Source organism: Schistocerca americana, chromosome 3 (genome assembly GCF_021461395.2).
Source record: "Schistocerca americana isolate TAMUIC-IGC-003095 chromosome 3, iqSchAmer2.1, whole genome shotgun sequence".
NCBI classification, from domain to species: Eukaryota; Metazoa; Arthropoda; class Insecta; order Orthoptera; family Acrididae; genus Schistocerca; species Schistocerca americana.
This window is the reverse complement of record NC_060121.1, coordinates 271,801,043-271,827,017: the sequence shown is the minus strand read 5'-3', so window position 1 is coordinate 271,827,017 and position 25,975 is coordinate 271,801,043. Positions and strand designations below refer to the sequence as shown.

Genomic DNA, 25,975 nt, shown 5'->3' with positions numbered 1-25,975 from the left:
AAGTCTATCCTAGCCCTCACGAATTCCCCTACAGCCACTGAACGAAATCTTTCCTGTCGTAACAGCGTCGTCAGCAGTGTCAGATACTGATAGTTTACCTTCGTGGATAATATGAGAGTTCTTGCCTCATACTTCTCTAGGGCACTTCTAAAGTTACTTTTGCCTCTGATGAGAACCCGTCATCCAGGACAATGTGCTGTGTTCTACTACTCAAAAAGTCTTGCAGCCAATCACATATATGAGCGGCAAGCCCAAAGCGGCTGAAAAAAAAACAAACAAACGAAGGGGCTCCCGTACAAAAGAATAACTACTTTGCTGCAAAATTCTTGAGCGTGATCTAAATTCGAATATAATAAATTTCCTAGCGACAGGAGCTGTCCACAAATAAGCAGAGATTTAGACAGAATCGCTCGTGCGAAACTCAGCCAGCTCTCTTCTTGCGTGATATCGTGAACCAAGGATGCAAGACAATCGACAGATTCTATATTCCTAGATTTCCGAAACGCGTTTGACACATTGCCCCATTGCAAATTGTTAATGAAAATCGAAACATACGGGATAGGTCCTCACATAGTCGCTCGAAGATTACCGAAGTACAACAACCCAGTACGTTGTCCAGGACGGCGAGTGTTCATCAGAGAGAAGGGTACCGTCAGGAGTGCCCCAGGGACGAGCGCTCTTATGTACAATATATGCAAACGATCTGACGGATGGGTTCAGCACAATTGCCGACAGTTTGCTGATGTCGCTATAGTGTATGGAGAAGTGGCGACAACGAGTGTCTTTAAGTTGGTACTTGAGTACTTCCACAGAATTTCTATTTGATATAATGAATGTCAGCTTGCTCTTGCTGAAAAGCAGCCTGTCAGAAAGCGTGTTCTTTCTGTATGCACACTGGCACCTTTAGTTGCCGATAAGTGAGAGTTGTGTCGTATGTGTATTTGTGGAGTGTAGTTGAGTGTAATGGATGCGTGCATAGTGTCGTATTATGTTTGTGTTGGATGGGGTGGTGGTGATGGTGGAGAGAGAGTGAAAACCTGTGCCAGCACATAGCCTACTCCTCTCGAATAGCACCAAAGGGAGCGCAAAGCTTAACGTCCCCATCCGAAGGACGCATCACCACCGACAGTGTCACATGCCCTCTCTCAATGATGATTACAAGCCACCACTTCTCCCCTTGCTGGCCAAATACTGGCAGTGAAAATTCCATCCAACACCACAATTCGAACCGGCTTACCTCCGAGTCCAGCGCCGTTGCACAGGCGTGCGTTAGCGACCTCGGCTCCAGAGACAGGTAGTTGATTGAGGTGAGTAGGAAAAATGCTGGAATACAGGGGTAGTGGTGCGCTGCTTGACACTCAGTTATATTCAATATTTATGCCTGACGTAACAAAGCGATATGAAATGGCTCTGAGCACTATGGGACTTAACTTCTGAGGTCATCAGTCCCATAGACTTAGAACCACTTAAACCTAACTAACCTAAGGACATCACACACATCCATGCCCGAGGCAGGATTCGAACCTGCGACCGTAGCGGTCGCGCCTAGAACCGCTCGGCCACTCCGGCCGAAATGGAACGAGGACGTAACGTCACTTGTAAGGAAGGCGAATGGTCAACACCGGGTCATTGGGAGAATTTTCAGAAAATATGGTTCATCTGTGAAGCTGACCGTGTAAGAGAACTAGTGCAGTCCATTCTTGAGCACTGCTGGAGTGTTCGGCATACTTATCAGGTCGGACTGAAGGAAGACATCGGAACAATTTAGAGGCGTATTGCCAGAATGGTTACTGGTACGTTCGAACGACAAGCGTGTGTTACGGAAATGCTCCGTGAACTCGAATGGGAATCTCTGGAGGAAAGAATACCTTCGTTTCGCAAAACACTACAGAGAATATTTAGAGAACCGCCGTTTTCGACAAACTGCAGAACGCTCTCCCTGCCACCAACACACATCTCGTGAATGTACTTACTGGTAGATGTAGTAGGTATCATACAATGTAAAATTGCCACCTTCTGAATAAGACAAATTTAAATTTGTTGAAACCTAGATAAAGAATTCTTTATCCATTGCAACTGGTCGGCTGTTTATAATTTTATTATCATACAACTTTTTTTTCATGAAATGAATTCAACAGTGAGGTCTTGGATCCTCCAGTCCTTGAAGCAGGCTGCAAGCAGCGCACAGAAAATTTTCGTGTCATCAAGGCACGTTGAGGATTGAGACAACAGGAAGTTTCCTGAGGCCAGACTGGAAGTGACGAGCAGCAGCAGCAGCAGTGCCAGAAAAGTAGGTAGGCAGTTGGTTACCTGTCGCTCCCGGGAGTTGGAGACGGCAGCCCAGTCAACGGCCGTGGTAGTGGGCAGGCCGCAGCGCGCGGCGGGGCACTGCGGGCAGCTAGCGGACGTCCCGTACTCCGCCCCGCCGCCCTGCAACACACCACACGGAGAGCTGAGCCGCAGCACGGGCATTGCTGGGCGCCGCGCCGCTGCTCCACGACACACTGGAACTCCTCTCTAGGGGCACTGCCTATTGTGACAGCTTGCTCACAATGAACACCAACAGCCTCGACCGCAAAAGCACTTATTTCGATAGTAACTGGTTTCGGTCAGTTCTTGACCATCCTCACGATCGCCAGCTGCTATGAGCAGATGACGTTCGTGGATTTACAACACCCGCTCCGTTCACCGCCACCGGTTACCATCGAAGTAAATGTTTTTGCGGCCGACACTGTTTATATTCATTTTTAAAGAACTTTTTCGTCACACAGCCGTTTCTCGACGAGAAATGTTCTAAAAAAATATTATATTCAAGCCCAATGGAGTAACTTCAACACCTGCATATGTAAATAAGTTGAAAGTTAATAACTCGTTCTCTGCAAATGGACTCTCATTGAATTTGTATAAAACACAATATATGCAATTCTTTACTGCACAACATCTGATCACTACGGTAGAAATAGTGCATGAACGTATATCAGTAAATGAAGCAGAATGCTCTAAATTCTTATGGGTCTGTATTGACAGGAACCTGAATTGGAAGTCAGATGTTGAAAATGTTAAACATTTTGCCTCTGCAGTTTTATTTATTTACGGTTTATGTAAGATATATAGACAAAAATTTACAAAAAAGTGGAGTTACTTTTTCTATATTTCATTCGCTAATGTGAACACATCGCATTTTAGCGTTAGTCCTCATTTAGGAAAAAAAGTGTTTGCATTGTCCACTCAAGAGCACCTTGCAGTCGGCTCTTTCAACTATTGGGATGCATCGCTGCAAATTTACTCCCTTCTGAAGTTCGTTGTCTCTAATCAATCACAGTTTGAAAGCAACAGTAGCACTCATAAATTTAATACTAGGAAGACCAATGATTTACACTTTCCATTACTCAGTCTCAGAGCGGCTCAAATGAGAGTGAGGTATTTATCAGCCATAAAAATCTTTGGCCATCTACCCAATGATATAAAGGATTTAACGAATAATATAATTAACTTCAAACACAAACTGAAATCATATTTGCTCGATAACTTCTGTTACTCCATAGAAGTAGTACGCAATGTGTAGGGGAGGGAAGAATGGAGGGAGGGAGGGAGGAGGAGGAAGAGAGAGAGAGAGAGAGAGAGAGAGAGAGAGAGAGAGAGAGAGTTTAAAATACCTTGAGAAATCATTTAAATGGTCAGTATGTTGCCACTACTGTGAAAGTGACTTATCACAGCGAGAGGTCGCCAATATCATTCACGGAACTTGCAAATAACTAACGGCATTAGCAGTGGCTGAAGTACTGAAGATAGATGGCGGAACAGCTCACGCCTTCCTGTGTTGTCGAAAGGCCTCCAACAACTTTCAGATTCACAAAAAGCCGCGCGGGATTAGCCGAGCGGTCTAGGACTCTGCAGTCATGGACTGTGCGGCTGGTCCCGGCGGAGGTTCGAGTCCTCCCTCGGGCATGTGTGTGTGTGTGTGTTTGTCCTTGGGATAATTTAGGTTAAGTAGTGTGTAAGCATAGGGACTCATGACCTTAGCAGTTAAGTCCCACAAGTTTTCAAACACATTTGAACATTTACAAAAATACATAAAAAATAGCAGTAGTCAATGTGTTTCCACGGTAATGTTCAACGAAAACAATGTAAACACGGTCGTGGCTCAGGATGCTACTCTCTTCAGCCGGTCATCGGCGTAATGAGTCGAAGTCCCGGTCGCTGCAGCTTGTGTATTACGTGATAGCCGAACCCCCACATGTCGGCGTGTTGTTTACTGAACAAGTCAGTTACAATGCATTCCCCACAAAGAAAGTAGTTTAGGCTGCGAGTGTTGTGACCACGAAGAAACACAATACACACAAAATAAAGAACTGGTATGCCCACCCAGTATTAGAATTTCGATTTTTATTTGGAAGTTATCACTTCTGGCAATGTTTATTAACGTGAAAATACTGAGCTGCATCGTGGTTCGGAAAGAACGTTAAACTCTAAGCCGTTCTATAACTAGTAGTCTTTCGAAACTCACAGGAAAGCAACGGCATACCACATCCACAAGAACCACGCGTAGTAAAGCTCTGTGCTGTTCAAATCAACATTCGGACTGACAACAGCTTTACTTTTTTAATGTAACACCCCCAATCAGCTCTAGACTGAGATTGGCACAGAAGACGTCTACCACACGGTATCCTGACGATCAACAGTGGGCAGAAATAACGGAGATGACTGCTTAAGTGTACCGACATTTAAAGAAGATAAATGACGACGAATACGACAAGTGAAAAGCGGCTCACTGCCTCCCGTCTGGAGATTTTCGTCTGTCTTCGTCTAACGCAAGTAGTGGCGATTCATTTCATAAGCTACACGACGGCTACAGTGAGCCAAAAACGAATCTCCGTGCGCCTCGAGTGAAATGGTGTGAAGCATATGATTCAATGTAAATTGAGTCATTTCAACTGGATGCATATGGATGCACGGCCTCGCGTATTGAAAGATAGCTTATCTCACTGGCGTCGGTCACTAAGTTCAGGAACAGCTGGAGGGGCTATTTCCCTAAATTCAAGTTTCAGAATCTGTCGATCACTGACCGTAACGTCCCACAGTGGACAACTTAGTCCCGCGTCTTAACACACAAGTGAACCGTGGGCACAACGTCACGTAGAGGATTGTGGAACATCAGAATGTGTGCGAAATGGGACCTCTGTAGTTTACATACGATATGAGAAAGAGAGAGATGAAAATCTTCCCTTATCTGCTTGAAATGTTCAAAGTCAATAAGGAAAAATGCAATTTTGTCATATCAAGACATGGTTGGAGACCGTGACTGTTAAATAAATTGTTGATGTTGTACAGCAACCAGCCACAAATCGTTTTTAGATTACTTCATTCTTACGGTACTTTTTGGATACAGTAACCTAAAACCAATTTGCGGCTGGTAGCCGTACACTATCAACAACAAGGAAAAATTACAGAAATTTAGGGCTTAACGTCCGCTCAATGAAAGTTGATTAGCGAAAGAGTGCAAACTCGGATCTGGGAAGGAAATCGGTCGTGTCCTTTTCAAAGAATTTGCCGTAAGTGATTTAGGAACGGATTTGGACCGGTATCTTCCAAAAGAATTCTCGTCTTGCCACTACGCCGATAAAGATGCTTTTTCCTCCAGATTTGGCGATAGGACATGAAATATGGCCTGACTTTCTTATCCGTAACTAAGGAAACAGTCAATAGTATGGCGTCACAACTCTTCCGATTGATGATTACTATCGTGAGCACAGAAAGTCTTTCTGACATTCTTTTTTTGAGACGGCGAAGGCTTCACACATAGCAACAAGCGGTTCACTAAGACATTCCATAATTTCAGTAGCTATTAGGAGGAACAGTTGGCACAAGAATCTAAAGGGTTCGAAATTCTCGAAGATAATGCGTGGGCTCGTTCTCTTCCATTGCACAACCCGGAACTGACGCCCATCGACAGCTACCTCTTTTGTCCAAAATGGCCGGAAGGGAAGTACGGTCGGATCATGCCCAACTTTGTGTCTCACCCGCCGCGCCGTTGGTGGAGAAGCAGAACATCCGTAAAGAAATTGCCCCACACCCATTAAATAATGCCTTTGCAGGTACATCTGGCTTCAGGTTAAGTGTTGTCGTACAAATATTTTTAATTAAGATACGCGAAGAGGAAAGTAGGAGGATAGGGTGAGGAGAGAAACTGCGTTTGGCTTTCACATTTTTTTTTAATAGTAAGAGAAAATAAAGGCTATGTCAAACTTCCTGTGTTGAGAGAAAAAGCTTGATACAACTACGACAGTTTTCATTTTTCGTGTATCAATTCGAATATCTCCTGTAACACTCCCTTTCATCAAAACGGTGACTAATCTAGAAGCTGTAAAATAATTTGATGTATTGGATTACTTCCACCTCACTTGCGTTACTAGTAAATTAATCTCACTTGCAGTTTCGTCTACGTCGTCAAGCGCTTTCCTCAATGTACGAGTACAGTGCAAGACAACTGTTAGCATGAGCGACTAACGGTCTCGAAATGCACCTCTAGATAGATTTAATTTCCTTGCCAACGTCCTTTTCGTTCTGTGAAAGTGCTACACTTCTCGTTCCCGTCGGCGCACGTCTTTCACCTGCCTTCGGGGCCACGCCTAGACCTTGACTTCCGGCCGCTGCCGCCTGCAGGGCGCAACTGCTTCGATCTCACGTTTTGCGAGTTTCGATTCCAAAATTACTACACTCCACAAAGGCTGAGTTTCAAATAGTTTACACAGTATATCGATACGAAACTTCAACAATCGCTTAGACAGAAAGAAGGGCAAGCTCCGAAAACCAATAGTTTCAAACAGGATGGCACGTCACAACATTGACATGTAATTTGGATATTCAAGCACGTAAAGCTGTTACTCCCATCTTCACACGATATTAATGAGTTTTCCTAAATAGCACAAAATTAATGTTGCGACCCTAGATACGCATAGTTCAGACGATTGTTTACAATCTACACGATGCTTGTCGCGTGAAAAAATGTACTGTTTCTTATTATCCAACTAGCAAGAAGAACTGAACCCTAAGTAAATGTAATATTTTAACCATCAGACATTTTCCATACCTACGAAGAAGATTCCTTGAGTTATGGGGTGTAGTACCAATATACAGAAAAACACTGGCTCAATATAGAAACAGACTGACGAAGGAATCAAGTAATTCAAACTACTGACAATCACTTTAACATTACACAAAAGACTTTGCACCTACGCGGGTTTTATTATTTCCGAAGGAAGCCGATAAAACTTACTCTGAATCTAACATTTAAAATTCTGCACGAGTAAAGCAGAAGAGCCGAAGTCATATTGATACTAATAAGAATTTGCGATTAATAGTCCCTCTTTCTCCATTTAAGGGCAAACCGTTGATATCCGGTCAAGCATAGTGACATCAGTGTATATAAAGCACCGAATGCTAAATGCAAGTTTATGAAACCGCCTAATTTTCAATCCCAGTCAATAAAGATGGTCGCGAGTGACTTCAACTGCCACAGCACATCTTGGGGTTACTGGGAGACTAATAAGTATGGTGAAAATCTTTAAGAATGGACTGAACACGAGGGGTTGATATTAATACATGACCTACAGCTGCCATCATCCTCCAGACTTGAGAGATGACGTGGACAGTATAATCCAGACAACATATTTATTCGTGACCATATTGCCCGGCAGGCAAAGAAGGAAATTTTCGAGTCTCCTTCACACTCAGCACCGACCAGTGATCTGCACTATGGCAGCTACGTTGCAGCAAGAAACTGCCCAATTTAAAAGACGATTCAATTTTACGCGAGTCCAGTGGGAGAATTTCAGCCAAAAAATCGATAAGGAAGTCATAAAGCTTGAGCCAAACGCAGACGTATGATATGCTGATCAAATTAGTTAGAATCATCTCTCGTAGATATTTTCCTAGAGGGTGCAGAAAATCTTGCATCACTGCACTCAATAACGATTCAAGATCTCTCCTCCGGAAATACGAACACCTGATTGAAACTGACCCTTCTCTGAAGAAACAACTCACACAGGCGAGGAACTATTTAATTCTACATACGAAACAAGAAGAGAGAAATGATGTGGTATAGTGACACAACTAGACATGAATCAGTACAACCGTAAGGCGTGGGAGCTGCTGAAGAGACGTAACAGTGATCCCCACAAGTTCTCCTCCAAGCCTATTTAATGTAACACCTGCTTAAATTGCACATAAACTATTGTTGAATGGGAAAACTAAAAGAAGAACTGTGCACAGGAATCTTCAAAGAAATACTGATGTTAAAGACTACATTGGTACTCCCTTCAGCATGGAACTGGAAGCAACTCTTCAGTCTACGGAGAACAATTAAGCTACAGGTGTAGATGTCTAAGACCAGAACAAATTAAAATGTTTGGGCCAGTAACAAAGCAATAGATCTTAAATGCAATGAACACCTCCATTTCAAAATTATAGGTTCCTAAAATCTGGTGCAAAGCCAAAGTTGTAGCACTTCCCAAGCCTCGAAAGGAACCAACTGATCCTAAATCTACCAGTTTCTCTTCTTTGCAAACTGTCCGAAGTCCTGGAAAGGCTAATCCTCAATCGCATCTCCCAGCATGCAGATAGAAATCTTATAAATGAGCAGTTTCTGCCCAGGAAGGTGATGCTGCAGTCAAATCCTCACTCTTATTCAGTATGTAGAAGATGGATACGAAAGAGGACAAATCACAGGAGTGGCATCCAGAGGCCTGTCAGCAGCGCATGACACCGTCAACCGCAATTAGAAATCTATATTCAGTTACAAATGGCTACCACTTGGCACATATCATCTAGTTTTTGTTGCAAAACAGAGTTTTTGTCACTACATAACACGAAACGCTGACGGAGGAACTTTGAGAATGGTCTCCCTCAAGGTAGCGTACTGCCACCCCTGCTGTACAACATCTACACTAAACACCAACCAATGAACCCTGAAACAAAAACATTTATCTGGATAACACAGCAACTGCTCAAGGCAAAACATCTGAGGAAGTGGAGACCAAGCTGACAGCAGCCCTCGGGGATCTCGGCAAGTATTATGATGATAGCCATCCGAAGCCAAATCCCAGAAAGATGCTGGTCTGCGCCTTTCATATGACAAACCGGGAAGCCAGGAGGGGGTTTAGTTGTTCCCCCTCTTCAGGTAATACTTATGTCACTACGATACTCCACAATATCTGTGAGTAAAGTTGGACCGTAGTCTCTAACATTTAAAGATCAGTGCCAAGAAACAAGGCTGAAAGTATTTGCTCGGAACAATCTCGTACGTAAACTTCCTGCCAGCTCCTGGGGATCACAGCCTGGCGTGCAACTCCTGTCACCAAACTCTGATCACATTATGCGTATAGCGCCACCTGACATCCTTAGAAGAACAACTGCAGAAATTGAGAAAAAGAAGCAGGAAACCTATCCCAGGCATCCCCTGTTCAGGCATGAAGCACAGAGATCTAGGCTGAGGTCAAGGAGGAGCTTCATGCACACATCATCAGTAATTCCGTCAGCACATGGAACTCGCAGAACAGAGCTGTGGCAAGATTCGTTAAGTGGAAGGGATAGAAAGATCATCATCAAAGAGGAACCTGCTATGCGCTTTCGTCTGCCATTTGCTTTATGGAAGACTAAACCGACTAAGAACACGAACGTTAAGATACAAGGCGAACCTCAGGTTGGTTGGTTGGTTTGGGGAAGGAGACCAGACAGCGTGGTCATCGGTCAGCGAACCTCAGGAAGTGGGGCTACACCACTGAGGAGGAATTATGTGAGGGTGGTGACCTTCAGGAGATACGTCATCTCCCGGTCTGCAGAAACCTACCCGATCCTTACACCACGTAAGATCATTGTGAAACAAGAGAGAAGGCCATCAAAACCTAGGAATTCTGGAGCTTGCGGTCCAGTTGTCTTGCTTTATTGTGTTATTACTGTCAGTATCTTGTATTACTGTACTGCACTTTTATTTACCATGTTGCATTTTCATTATTTTGTGTACCTAAGTCCTGGACACGTAAAATAAAAGAAGTAAGTAAATTGCATAGAGTTCACATTCTACCATTCGAAGGTTTCTGGAACTTTTCGTATCATAGCATTTTGCTTAATTATTGTAGCAATATGGAAAAGCTGTATAAGCAAGTTGAGGCTACGATGTTGAAAGTAAACTTGAGTATTTAATTCGTATGGAGTATAGTTCTTAAATCATTGGTGTGGTAGGGCAGGAACGAGACACCTTGCCGTAACTTGGCGAAATGTTTAGTACAGAAACACCTCTTTATTGTCCCTGGCGAAGACTCATAACAGCAACGCCCTACATTAAAATCTTAATAGAAAAATAATGAGAGGAAAAAAAAAGAGAGATGAGTTAAGAGCAAGACAGGTTGAACAGCTGCTTTTCCTCCGAAATTTACAAGATTAAGCCAAACAAAGCCCGTTATTAGCGACTAAATACAATAAATGTGGGATATCCGCACCTATACATTCCGACCTGACTGCAACCGCACGCAGTTCAGGTCCCGCAAGCATCAGGCGTTGTCCGCTATCTGCACAGGCATCTGCAAATAAGCCAGTTTCGGGTAGCAAACCAGCGTATCATCATCAATAACAACCAACAACGCGGCTTGTTATCGCCGAGAACCCAGGACTCTACCACTGCAGGCGCTACTCTCGTGAGACGCAGCATGCTCTTCCCTCCCCGTCAGCGGTAGAAGTCAGTCATCGGTGGGAGTTACTCCAGAGACATTGTGCTGAAGGCTCCGCGGTCACTCACTCGGGAGTGTACTACTGACCCCCGCTGACAATCGCCAATCATGGACGTACCACTAGCTCAGTGCAAATCAGACTTGCAGACGTAGGGCTCGTGTTACATCTCACTGCGCTGGGGCTGCACCATGAATGTTCCCATAGAACTACCAGCAAAGTGCAATTTCTTCCCGTAACCCATACAGGCGGAACGGTTGCTTGATAGTGTTAGTTCTACCTGTAGCTGTATCCTGAATATGTGCTTTACTTCCAGTCTCTGTGATTGCAGTCATTCCTGCATTCACCTTTCACCATTCGCATACGCAGATACTGGACGTTAAAACGCAGCTACTCATAGAGGTCCAGTTTGGGCTGGAACTACAGTATGGCACAGAAAATGTCAATGCAGTAATTTACGAAGAAAAACATTGGTTCCAATTTTAGCCTCCAGGTGCAAATCTGGCGCTGTGAATGCAAGAAAGACGTACAGATTTGTTTCTGTATGTAATGGATTTTGAACAAGACGTACGCACAAAAGATCAGACAAGTAAGAAAGGCATAACGCTAATTTTATTATTAAAAGCCGCTTACACAATTTGTTCAATATGACCACCGCAAACGTCGACGATGTGTTGTACAGCGCCAGATTTGCACCTGGTGGTCAAAATTGGAACTCGTCTTTATCCAGCGTAAATCCGTTTCGCATTATATCTAATAAGTTACGCTGCCATACGATGATTACAGCCCGCAATGGGCCTCTGTGCACTTTAATTATAACCTGCCAGTACTTAAACGGCGACGAGGATGGTTCAGGACCCGCGCAATCTTCTCTTATTTGCCACACTTCTTAATGGCAATTAGGATGCAGTTTTAACCACTTCTCAAAGCCTCGTCCGCAATATTAATGGCGGCGTGGATAAAAATCTTCTTGGCAACATCTTTTGCCACAAAGTTCCACCTTTCATTGTCGCAGTTTCATCGCTGACAACAGATCTCTCTACATCGTTCTCGTTTCAATAATGGAACTGGCAACGATCATAGCACTACAGTATAACGTCTGCCATCCGACTGCCGCCCCTTCCAATCTACCTATGAGGTTTTACTGTTGCATCTGCGAACTGCAGCCATGACAGGTCCTCTTTTCGATGGTAGGTCTGCTTCAGGAAAAGGACTAGGTGATGAGATCACACATTTCGGCGACTCCAGCAGCGCTTTTTACAATCTCGCCCAATCCCAGGTTTAGCGACAAGAAACATTTTCGCCGTCGGTCGTACCCAGGAAGGCTCTCCTAGCTGCTTCGGCCTGGCACTTCTTACGTTTGGTGCTAGTACCACCTTTTCAGTTCTTGTCCTCTCATTAGCACTACGTCTTCTGTTGGCTCTGGCCTCTCTGTGACATTACATTTTTCAGACTGAACCCAGTACGGCCTCTGATTAGGGTCAGATCTTCTTAAGTGTGTCCTCTGACACTGCCTGTGGTTGTAATCTCAGTGTACCTCTGCGATGGATTTTTCTTCTTATGGATTTCTGCCCTCTTTTTGTTTTCGTGTTCTAATGTCTCACCCCGTGTCGAAAATTCACATCCGTCTCGATCACCACACCAACAGGTTTCCATTATGATTGGCCTCTGTCTATCTCCCAGGCCACCCAGCCACTCGGCCTTTACAAGTCTGAGGATCCAGGACTGCCAGGATAACCCACTCTGGGGTTATGCCAGCCTGTGGTAGTTTTGCGCTCAATGGACTCCTCACCGCCCTCTATCTGCCGGCCTTACTGACTCCGCCGGTCTCTTCGGCTAAACGGGTCACTCTATTCCTCATTCCTTTCCCGAGGCTTATTCTTCCTTTTCTGTGCACTATGCGGACCAACTCTCCGATGCTCTGACCTTTTCCTTTGCGCATTCCTTCCTGCCACCACCTTCATCGTCCCTATAGCGATGTCTTATCCTCAATCTGTTTCTTTTTCAGTCGTGCCTGTTCTCACGCCGCCTCTGAAACTGTGGTACCATTTCCCCATTTCCTGGGTGTGGGCTCCTGCCGTCAATGCTTCCCCCCGGACACCCGTCGGCGCCGCTCGATGGATGGGTACTGCGCACTCGCTGTCTCTCCCTCCCTCGCCCTCCTGGGGGGGGGGGGGGGGGGGGAGAACAGATTCCCCACAACAACTCGATGGCTTTGCTATGGAGAAGGGCATGCAGGAGCTACAGTTGCCAGAAAGATGACTCTGATCTTCTCCCCATGGAAGAAGGGCTGCAGTATCCACACCTACAATCCGACCGGACTGCAACCGCATGCACACCAGTGTCTCGCAGGTGGTCTAGCCTCAGGTGTTTGCTACCTGAACAGTGTCTGCAAGCAAGTTCCGACCACAACAAATCCGGATAGTAAGCCAGAGAATAACAAAGAGACTTCTTATCACCGGGAACTCAGTATGCCACCAGTCGACAGTTGGTGTTCCAATCGATTGTAGGAGGTGCAGCCAGCTCGTGACTATTACCCTCCGCACATCACATGCCAGAAAATACTCTGCGCTGCATACCTCTGCCTCAGCAGTACCTAGACTGGCACACGTGCTGTAAGTAGTCAGTCATTCTTGGGGGATTCCTGCTCCGCAGTCCCTCATTTAGAGTATACTCCCGACGAGTGCCGATCCTGGATCTTATCTCAGCGGACATCCAATCTGCAGATCTAGGCCTCGTAGCATGCCTCACTGTGCTAGGACTTCATTACAAGCCTTTCCACGACGTTACTTGCTGAGTCATACATCTTCCTGTAACCCACTTAGACTACATATTTGCTGGATAGTATCATTTTTCTTTTAATTGTACAATGAATACTCTTTTTATTATTTCCAGTCTACTTGAACGCTGTCATTCCTGCATGTACCTTCACCATTCACACATACAAATACTTTAAAATCCATCAAATGTGATATGCAAGCGATTAAAAAGCACTGTTAAGAGCCGATCACAGGCGAGCTAAGATGTACAGGGCGTTACACATAATACGCTGCTCAGATTCTCGCATGCTAATTCTTTAGCGTTTGACTGGTCTTATTTGCCCCATTTACATCATCTCAATTAGGCACGGCGAGAAATTAAACCATACAAAAACTTTATTATTTGATTCTATGTTTCTGGTATGGAAAATATCTCTTCTCAATTCACCACTGTAGAAGATAGAGCAATCAAAAAAACAATGGTAGTGTTACTGTAGAAATGCGACCTCCTTCCGTCTCAAATATCGAGCGCAAAGTGCAAGCTGCAACAAAAATTCACAATGCATCTCGGTAAAGACTTGTCGCAATAGTTTTCATATGTGCACAACATTAATGCTGTGGCTGTGGCAGTTACTAATACTTGATGACACTATGCTGCAGCTGTTCATTATGGCAACGTAACAAAAAGTTCAGGAAGAACGAAAACGTGAGATGAGGGTTAAAGGCAAATTTTCCTATTCGAAAAATTGAAGAGAACAAGGGCACATCTGGCCTACAGCTTAACACAGTGAAAAGTCTCAATATCGACAGCAGTTGCTCTAATACCACTGACGTTCGCCTCCATGGCTTGATACTGTAGAATTTCGAATTCTACAATTATCGCTTACACACTCAGTAATAGTTGTCATAGTTGTCTACAGTATTGCGTCCCACACCTGAACTGGTGGCAGTATACTGCGGTATTCTTCAGCTCAAGGGCTTCGTCAAAGTCCAACAGTAACCTATTTACGATAGGATCAATCTTCAGCAAATTCACTTTCTTTTAGACTTGAAGCAAAATGAGACGCTAAAAAAATATCGTGGAACGGTTATCTGGAAGTGACTGAGGTAGATCCTATTTTGCTCCCCCAATTTCAAGAATGGAAGTTAGAGTTCAACTACGTAACGAGCTGAACAGACAATTAAGAAATCATTATTCTTTGGTATACTTTACTTACAATTTCCTGTCTTCTGTGCATCATCCCTAATCTGGTGGTAATTTCGTCCATTTTAAATGTGATACATGATTCTAATTCTAATCATCCTTCTCCATCTCTCCCTCTCCCCCCCTCGCCACACTTCCCCGCAATTTCTTCGCGAAAAATGTTCCACTTGTTTCCTATTTTATTGTAGATTTATTTCCGTAGTTCGTTTCATTTAAAGCACCTTCTCCACATCTGAAGCACCTTCTACACAACCACATTTCGAAACTTACTATTTTTTCCTCTTTCTTTTGATTTACCATTAGTCGCTGAAAACACTTGGTGAATATTTTTCTTAGCATCGTGATGTCAATTCAGATCGAGAAGTAGCGGCTCCCGGTCATAAAAAATGACAACGGCTGGGAGAACGGTGCGCTTGTGCACGGAATTTACGTTTACGATACTTTGACAGAAACTTAATGTATGTGAATCCTCATCACTTTAGTATTTCCTACATTTGTTTACATTTCATACTCTTTTTTCCTCACTTTTACAATTTTCCGGCCATCTCCAGTTTACGTATTACTAAGCAATATACTCAAATCACCTGATGATGACTTGGTAAAAAGTCGAACCCGTAAAATAAAACTTATTTACCCGAGACTGAAATACGAACTAAAGGAATTACCACGGTCACCGTGTTTCCGTAAGGCAGTATGGTTCTTCCGTACAAGACCTCATTTCACCCCAAGTCTGCAGGATATCGATTTCTATTTCTTAAAAGATGTCCGAAGTATTCATTTTTTACGCTACGCTAGCTACATAATCAGCCGCCGCAGAGTAGCTCAGTGGAACGACTGGTAACGAGGATAGGTCGGGGTTATTTTGAAATAACTATAAGATCACTTATCATGAGTGACTCAGATGAATTCTAGGTCAAACTATGCAAGCAACTCTTAGCGAATAAGACGCTAACAGTCGAGTTGATGAGTGTACTAAATCTTAGAATCTTCGTTATCTTCCAGAATAGGAGTAAATTTGCGCTGTTAAGATACAGATTTAATTAACAATCAGATGAGTAATATACGAAATCACTCCCCTGAATATGGGCCCTAGTTCCAAATATACTCCGTCTCTCAAGACTTCGTAATTGAAGATTCATTAAACCTTAATCATTTTCACAATTGCTTCCCAATTATGTACTATCTTACCAACAATGTAACGGAACGTAACATAATATAATATACGAACGGAGTATGTCAGATTTCACAAACAACTGAAAAGTTTAGCGGAGTAGTTTCAGGAGCACCGCACGCTAGCCGATTCAGCTTCGTTTGAAGCCTATATAGATATCTTTTAGGTACAGTTTCTAACAGTGTTATAGCTATTAGACAAAACTAATAGTCAGCTCACACTGAAAATTATCGTCTAAGAGCATCAATATGTCACAGCAGACACGAAAAGCTATCTATCAACACAATGAGTTTTCTATGAACGCTGTTTTCGCAGCAAGTTACACAATCTTTTCAGCTGAGACACTACAAATCTAAAGCCTGCTGGGACAGCATTTCTCTTGGTTTTACGGTCCAAACCAAGAGGCAAAGAACAGCACATCGTGATCCACATCAGACGACGGCCTGTGTCTCCGTTAACGAGAAATCACCGCCAGCAAGTGCATAAGCTGTTGTAACGGCAGAGATACGCAGGGTCGACCATCATAGAAGACAGCCTGGTCAACATGCGGCGTCTGGACATCTCGTCTTCCAGAAACTTCGCCGCCGTCAACCAACCTCACCCGGCTCCAGAAGTCTGCCTACTTCGCCCAGCTGACGTTAATTGTTCTAAGGAAGGACGGCAAACATTTGCGCGCTGTACCCACAGCACTTGGGCATTCCGTTGAAGTCCGCTCTCATAGTACATGTGTCACCACGTAATGTGGACACCATGAACAGTTCAGCAACTGTTCAAGGCAGTGAAACGAAGTTCTCAATAAATGATAATATGCAGCAGATTAATTTTTTCCCCGTATGATTAACGCTCTAACTTACCCCATCAAGACAATCAAACAACTATGGTTCTTTTAATAGAATAGTTTAGCTCCTTTAATTAACGATCAAAAGCTAATGAAAACTTAAGCTCAATAATTCAAAACTCATCAATGTTTTGAGTGAAACGTATTGCGAAAAAATGAAAACTGCTAAAAGAGTACGCCAAGATTGCTGGCACCGTGCGGTATCGGCTTGACTGCTACGTAAACACTGCCTAACTGAATTGGAAAAGCAATGAGCCAGTACGCTTGGAATCACATTTTGCGCACTTCCCAGTTATGTCTGCGGAACCTAAACAGACATTATATCAATGTACCGCTACAGCCAGGAGGTATCGAAAGGCGATGAAAAGTAAATACGGCCATTAAAACCAAAAAAAAATTGCTCCGATATCTAATCCCATACAAAAATGTACGGAATATTAACGGTATGGCAAAGTAGTGAGACGCTATTGGAGCTATTGCTTGGTAAAACCCTGTTCCATTACACTGACTCCTTATGAAATATTGGGACGTCCATCTTACACAGCATGTCTTTTATATGTTTGTAAGTCTAAAATCCTGACACATTACTCCAGAAGTTCAAAGTAGCCAAAAATAACACATGACAGTATCTGTTCATGAAGCTCCTTTGTCTACAAAATGAACGCTGGACTACAGCGAAAACAGGAGAACTCCATGTAAACACCAAGAAAGAATGTTCCTTAATGGTATTAGATGTAATCTATAGCTGCCAAGAGGATATCATACTAAGAAGTGAGTCTTTGGGACACAAAATAGATGAACATGTATATATGTCATGTGTCCCTCCTAACAATCATCAACCGCATTTTCTGTTGTTTCCGCAGATTTTTGCGATTTCGTTTTTGCAAGTACAATTGGAGTCAGCTAAGCAAATACTGCTCGTCAGGCATTTCATGCGACGCCCAGTGTTGGCGACTGCTCTTGTTTGTCCCCATTACGAACAAATTGACTTTAACGTGAGATTTTACGCGGCCAATCGATAGAACGATCCCAAATTAGTATAGTGCGATTTTTGTTTTATCGATAAATATTAACAGTGACAGGAAAACAAGATAAATAGCCAGTACTCCAGCAGCGACCGAGCAGCGCAGTAGCAGTCAGTACCTGTCAACGGCGGTACTATCGGTTCCGGAAAACTCTCTATTCTTCGTGTTTTATTTTCCTTGCTCATACACATCGAAGAGGAACGTTAAATTCCGCTATAAAAATTATTTTGTTTGTTATGGGAAAATGCCGATGCTTTCCATCGACACTGGGCGTTGTATGAAAGACCGGAAGGGGAGCATTTTTCTTTCTTTTGACTGACTGCAACTACACGTTGCAAAAACTAAATCGCAAGTACCAGCCTGAACATAACAGAAAATGCGTTCGACAAATCTGGGGAGGAACACCCCATAAGTAGAGGGTGTCCTGGGAGAGATGGTAAATATTCAGAGATCAGGAACGATCATTCTAAGTAAAAAACCAATAAACAGGGGGGTCTGAAATGCATACATTAAGAGTTAGAACACTTGTTCACCTCCGACACTGTGAAACAAATCTCTTCTACTGCAAGCTCCTTGCTTTCCATTGTTTGGGAGGGGGTAGTATGACCCAAAATAATAAAGAACAGCCTAGTAATAATGGGCTCTAAAATGCGCATCTGAAGAGCTATGAGCACTTGTTCAGTAGGAGGTAAGTGTTTCACAGTCGCGAAGACGATCAAATTTTCAGAGCTATTGAATATGCATTTTAGAGCCCATATTTACAAGTTTTTCTTGCTTCGAATGATCGTTCTTGTCATATCCCTGAATACTGACCACTCCTCCTGGGACAATCTGTATTGTTGCACTAGTGGTATTATAATATAAAGATGTGCAAACAAGAAGAGCATCAGTTAAAATCCTATCTACTGGAATGAATATGTCTCTCCAGTTCATCAACATGGCTAAGATCCTGACGCCTTTGAAAATTATGACCACGACACACACTGGAATGAAACATCCAGAATTGTAAACTGCGAGAAAAATAATTGCAACAGTAATTATCGGTCACATGTGTACTTCTAAGGTGTTTTAAAACATAAAGTATTCAAATGTTATCAGATAGACAGTGGTGGAAATGGTGGTACTGGCTTTAGAATATACTGGAAATGGTCATCAACAAAGATTCCCTGGTTATTTGCTCAATTGTTTCCCACAGTTGACTTTTTTTCCGATCCCTTTTATAGTTTCAAGACAAATGGCAACTAATTGTTTGATCAAAAGGCCAACAGCGACAACACTCTTTAACACACATGATGTTATGCGATGGTTACATACATAAAGATCATAATCCATTAACGACGAGACCGCCGGTAGAAGTAAGTAACAAAGATCATGATCATGCTCCACCTTTAAGAAATATTACTCTGGAGTAGTTTTAACGAGGGCATTTTTGTGCGCCATGGAAAGGTTTGAGTTATTAAAACACTTCGAAATTTCACTATTTCTCGCTAACGGACACGTTTCCGTGGCTTAAAAATATCAAACAACTGAAAAGGCTGGTGCCTTCCGCCTTTTTTATTTATCCTTTTTATAAGAAATCAGCAACAATAGATAGGAGCAACTAAATGCGGTCAAATGAGAAGAGGCGATAAGGAAAAGCGAAAGACGTACGGGTTTATCGATCACTGTGGCAGCCATCTTAGCAGCTACAAGAGGAACGTTAGAAAAAAACTCTGAAAACAGCTGGGCATTAAATACGGTGTCAGAGCGCTGAAGGGAAAGCCGAGACTGCTGAGCAGCGTCATTTCGTACCTCAGTGAATTCACTTTCGCCTGTAATACCCAGTGTGGAGGTTTACAACGCTGAGTTCTAGCGGCCTTCACTGTAGACCCCAAAAAATTGTGCTCTATCAAATGACACAAAAGGAACACTAATGACGGCGAACGAATGAAGTCCCCTTTACGCTCAACTGTAAACATATGCACAGCTACACTCACGGATCTTCAAATATATGTACTCAGCCAGCTGATCTCATCGGCTGAGTAAGCGAGGAACACTGGACGTCTGTTGCCTCAGAGCAGTATTTTTCCATTTAACACGACTATGAATACGAGTATACGGTAGTGTATGGAAAATGACTATTGTGCAGTTATGACCTCACAAAGGCTTACGTGTGTGTGTGTGTGTGTGTGTGTGTGTGTGTGTGTGTGTGTGTGTGTGAGAGAGAGAGAGAGAGAGAGAGAGAGAGAGAGAGAGAGAGAGAGAGAGAGAGGGGGGGGGGTAGGTTTGTTTCTACTGAAAGTAAGACAGTCCGTATCTGGTGATTACACCGCACTTGCATCTCACCCTATCCAGAAACATGTCTCGATGCCTTTATGACAGGGCTATAAGTCAAATATTTATATCCAAGTACCATAAAAAATGTTTTTCCTACATTAACTTGACACATTACGTTCGGTTGGGAAATAGACACACCCTACAGTACCAGCCTCAAGATTCCAGCGGGATTCTTTCATGAAAGTTAGCAACCTACAAAAATCCAGATTCCCTCTCCCCTAATGAACAACTTTGCAACCGAGCGAGGTGGCGCAGTGGCTAGCACACTGGACTCGCATTCGGGAGGACTACGGTTCAATCCCGCGTCCGGCCATCCTAATTTAGGTTTTTCGTGACTTCCCTAAATCGCTCCAGGCAAATGCTGGGATGGTTCCTTCGAAAGGGCACGGCCGACTTCCTTCCCCGTCCTTCCCTAATCCGATGAGACCGATGACCTCGCTGTCTGGTCTCCTTCCCCAAACAACCCAACCAAACAACTTTTTTGCAGCCAATTGTGTTCGAACTTTATTCCATCAATTGCTCAACATTGTACAGCACAAGAACTACCTTTCCTTGTTTCTCCGGAGCTATGGTGATTATGCCTGGGAACTACTTTTCTCTGCTACTTGCTGGTTTTCCTTTCTGACTGTACACTGTATTTAATGTACAGCGTAACATCAATTAGCAACGGAGGTAAGTAATGATGATTTCCATACTGACCCTTGTAAGGAGCCATTTTCAGCAAGACTTAAGCTCCAGAATCACTCTCACGATGTGATGGAAGGAGTCAAGATTGGTCCTGAGTTAAATCACAGCTCCTTGTACCTATATGGAACAGACCACATCAGTTTAGTTCCAATGACAGGAGAGTTTTGGCACTATAGAGACTCCCACTCAATTAACGATGTTATACGATTTTCAGATTACGTCATCTGTTTAGAAACTCTTCATCCCATTATTCCCTACCATCCGTATATTTGCTGAAAGACAACATAGTTGTTTCACTTTCCAAGCAAAAAAGATGGAAAATGACTTGACTTGATAAATATTTTAACATTAATGGAACTACCGGTATGTCTCACAACCAAGAGACTACAAGCGATATAACGAGAAATAAGTGTATCTGCTGTCCCATTCTCACATACATAATGCTCGCGTCTAAAAATGACATTTGCTATTTCAAGCAATGTCTGTCTAGAGGATTTTTTTTTATTTATTCGTTCTATATCACTCTACAGACGTTGGAACAAATTTACTATGTAATAGAATAGGCTCATATTATCAAGTTTGGTAATCATCTCTTACATAACGTACTTACACCAAGTACGCGAGGTATCGGTAGAGACATTTTTTGAAAGAAAGATCTGGTGACAAGAATCTACCAGTTTCATCATGATGAAAGCGAGGAAGAATAAAAGATCCTGTCGACTTCGAGGTCATTACATAGGCTAATAAGACTCAATTCAAGTGGCTCTTCTGAAGAAACAATCGAATCACATTCGTGTAAGTACGAGACACTTAAGTCGGTAAAGCTGTGCAGGATACGATCCCCAGTCTTCTCGAAGAAGCACCCAGGGTCTTTAACCAATGCACTAACTCTCTCGGTGAAACACACAACTGCTCTAGTAAGAGATACTGGACTCCCAACCACAGATTCACGATTAACAACGCACTTGCTTTTGTAATATCCGTAACCTCGTGGCAACACTGGCACAGGAAGTCCTGCGGGGTGCTAGTCTGCTTATCTACACGTACTTTGTCACCGCTCTTTGACAATACCACGGCAATGTAGCTGATACAGGCCGTCGCATGAACTACTGGGAGATAAGATTACAGCTGCCAAATCCGAAGCTTACTAGGGATGCCTAATGGAATCAGTTTTACACGTTGTATAGTGTGTATTTTACTGTCAATACTAATGTACATCGCTGTCTGTTGCAAAGCTCCCCATTGTGATGTATTTCATTATACCACACGAAGCACCTAGTATCGTTCACTGCTAATTACACACATAAGTCAATTACGCTTTCCAATTTTAATGCACTTAAACGGTATTTTGAAAACAAAATTTCTTCATTTACCTCCATAAAGATCTGTTTGCACGTACTTACATACGCTGCATAATCGTGCGTTTTTGGTCTGCGTACATACCTTCAGTATGAAATAAATTTGCAAATATCAGTAATTACTTTATTTAGCGTGCTACCGCACATAAGTGGCGGAATTGGCTATGACTGACTTACACAATTTTAATAGGGGTGGAGAAAAGTATTGGGTGAAGCCATTTAATACAGGTATTTAACTGCGTATCATGGGTGCTTTACAAAAAATTATAAACCCTAGGCTACAAGCGCTGTAATTTGCACTACGAGCCAAAGATAAAAACTCTGCCATCTGCAAGCCCAACAGGCGAAACATTTCTGTAGATATATCATACATTGCACGGAAACCATCTGGAGTGGACAAAAATTGTTAATCGCTTCCGCATTCAGTAGGAGAAATTAAAAATTTTATTGTTATTAGGCAGAAGTCGAAAAACAGTGTGTGCGACGCAAGTTGGTAACAGCGTTAAAAACTCAGCTGCTGGAGTTACTGTGCAAGTTTTACTGTCCCTGTTAAATGCATATCACACTAGACTAATCTGGGACCACTCTGTCGAATGGGCACGTGAAACTCCGTTTTAAAAATAATTTTGTAATAGGAAACAAATCTATGCTTTCCGTTGACACTGGGCGTCGCCTGAAAGACGCGATGAACAGTATTTGTTTGGGCTGATTTCAGATACACAACGTAAAAACGAAATTGCAAGTATCTGTTGACACAATGAAGGAAGTGCACCTGACGACTCTTAGGACAGACATTACATTACAGTGCTTGATTTGTGATGTGTATATATATATAACCTCTGGGTGTGGCGGGGAGGGGGTACATAGAGCGCTTGATTTGTGACGGTACGTACCGGCACTTCTGACGAAAAGAAATCAGAAGCGCAGATCTTGATGTGTGGTACGATATAACTTTATTTTTTACTAGTGCAAATACTGCATTCACACTTTCAAAATGCGCAGGAAAGTGTTGAAATAGCGCTTAAAGAAGTTTAAATTTCCATCCCCTCCCTCCGTCCCTCCCGGAAGGTCACTGTACCGGAACCACCTCCCTTTTTACAAATCAAGCACTGTAATGCACTGTAATGTCTGCCCTAAGAGTCGTCAGGAGCACTTCCTCCAATGTCTCGACAGATACTTGCAATTTCGTTTTTGCGTTGTGTATCTGAAATCAGCCCAAACAAATACAGCTCATCGCGTCTTTCAGGCGACGGGGAGGCGGGAAGGGGCTGGTTGGGGTGCGCAAAGACGTAATGTCCCTTCGAAAATTTTGAATAACGAAACGTCTGTTGGCGTATTGTCGAATATAAAATTGAAGAGCGTCGCAATGACAGCTCCTTGGCTTATGGTTCAATGCTTCTTTTAGCCTTTGATCTGAATGCAAGGTGACTATCAGACCATTAACACGACATTTGTTGCTGTTTTTAAAGAAAAAAAACAATAAAGGCTCCACCTCAACCCAATGATTGGTCTGCAAACCACAGCCATGGATCTAATGGTGGTGGGCCTTCCTCCGACCTCTGAAAGAGCTCATGCATACGTTATCGGGAATCTCAGATTTAATGGACAAAACTAACCATGATATAACTTTTTTTTACACATTTGAATATCTCTGGCAACACTGTTGCACGAAGTTTGCACCATTACAGATCATAGAATTTATTTCTGTCATATCATTAGTAAATTTCAGAGCTGTTTTCAAGACGTCTTGTAGGAACACAACCTTAAATTCATACGTCATCTGCGATGGAAAGGTTGGACGTCCCCAGAGCACAAATAAATGCATGTCATAAAAAAATGGCTCTAAGTACTATGGGACTTAACTTCTGAGGTCATCAGTCCCCTAGAACTTAGAACTACTTAAACCTAACTAACCTAAGGACATCACAGACATCCATGCCCGAGGCAGGATTCGAACCTGCGACCGTAGCGGTCGCGCGGTTCCAGACTGTAGCGCCTAGAACCGCTCGGCCACCCCGGCCGGCGCATGTCATAAGACTTTCAAAAGTAAGGGGTCCAAGACCACAAGTAACCAACCAAACTTTTGTTCCATATTAAGAACAGAAAAGAGGCTTCTGAAATGTGGTGGTACAAAATACAGATGAAGATTATATGGCAGATCTAGTAACTAATGAGGTGATACGAAACCGATACGTTATGGCACAAGATGACTGAAGGAATGGATCGGTTGGTAGTACACGTCCTGAGGCTAGAAGAAATTTTCTACTTGGTTATAGAGCGAAGTAAGGGGGTTAAACTGTAGAGGGGAAACAAAAGGATGAATACAGCAAGGACGTCCAAATGGATGTAGGTTGCAGTGTTTCGGAAATAACGAGGGATGCACGGGACGGAGTAGCGTAGAGAGGTTGCAACAACCAAGTCTTCAGACTGAAGATGACCGTTAAAAGTCAGCAAATCCCTTGAAGGCGGGAAATTTATGTCCACGCGAATAGAAGCATAAACACAATCGTTGGTATTTGTACAGTCCGGCAAAATAAGGTTGTAATTTGAAATGTACTGGGAGAATGGTGGGAGCAATTCTGAAACAGTTTATGACGGTAACTTGCAAAAAATGTGCTGGGACCAGCTGGGATCGAATCGTGGACCTAACCCAGCAGTTAATTACGCAACTATCAGGTCGAAGTCAACAAGTAAGCCAGTACATCACAGACTGTCATAGCTAGGGTTGGATATTAGCATTCCACTTGCGCAGCACCTACAGACCGACAAGCAGTGAAAGCCACGAACATCAGAAGGCTGAAGTGATACACCTTTATGGACTATTTCCGTGTGGTGTGCTGGAGACGCGGTGACGTGCACATTTTGTGGAGGAGTGCGGGTCTATTCTGGGAGCGGCGGCCGGGCGCATACGCTGCCACCGCCACCGACGCCGCCCCTGGCGCCGAACGGTGCATGACGGGGTGTCGTTACGACACTCCGTGCGTGAGTCACGTTAATGATTCATTGGTGGCCACCGAGCGAACTGCCTGACGGTCTAAGAATCTGCGCCAAGATCAATAAAGCCGGCCGAGGCTCGGCGACCGTGTGTGTGTGTGGCCTAAGCGGCGGGGCCAGCCGTCTGTCCCTAACGCCGAGTGCCTTAAGGTGCTGGTGCTGGCTACTTTACAGTACACCACCAACGGGAAAATTCAACAGGCTTTATGTAGGCGAATGACCTGCAGCTCTAAAAACTAATCTCGTTACTGGGAAACACTAACCCGTAGTACGTGAACACCTGAATGCTCTACGCCGGAGAAAATATCAGTGCTGGCATGTCATTGCTAGTAAAGACTGTCATATGAAGAGAGGAAACGGCTGGCAGCTTCAGCAAGACAGAATCAGGGTGACCGTACATTACACGGCGCTTCGGATTCCAAGGTCAACGCCGTTCGTCATTCTGAGACCTGTTTAGGCGCTCTGAACAGAATGTGCGCCTTTGGCAACACCGCTCTTGGGCCGTCACCTGCCCTCACCATTTCGGCATTCTCCCCCCCCCCCCCAACCCACACACACACAAGAGAGAGAGAGAGAGATATTTGGGGGGGGGGGGGGGTGGCTGGCTCAAATTATTATGAGTTCTTCGCATCAAACCTGTTTACCAACAATACGAAACGATTCTGAGAGACTAGTGGAGACCACTCACAACAGCCTTCGGAAGCAGTCAGATGATACTTCTTATTCACTAGTCTCTAGCCCTACTACTATCTGAAACTGTTAAAAAAATAGGAAATATTTACACGACTTTTATCAAAAGAGAATACCAGTTGTATACATGTTGCCCCAGTCACAATAACTTAATAACTAGTGCTGGCATTACTCCAGGACAATGAGCACAGTAGTCTTATGAATCAAAGAA

At 43.5% G+C, this 25,975-nt stretch overlaps 1 protein-coding gene across 5 annotated transcripts in view; it reads right to left on the bottom strand.

The window, feature by feature from the left end:
- LOC124606748 (serine/threonine-protein kinase tousled-like 2) overlaps positions 1-25,975 on the bottom strand; it is a 583,729-nt gene that overhangs the window by 125,042 nt on the left and 432,712 nt on the right. For all 5 annotated transcript variants that reach the window (XM_047138785.1, XM_047138788.1, XM_047138789.1 and 2 more), the window contains one exon: positions 2,311-2,430. In XM_047138785.1, coding sequence (XP_046994741.1) covers positions 2,311-2,430 — 120 coding nt within the window. The remainder of the gene's footprint in view (positions 1-2,310; positions 2,431-25,975) is intronic.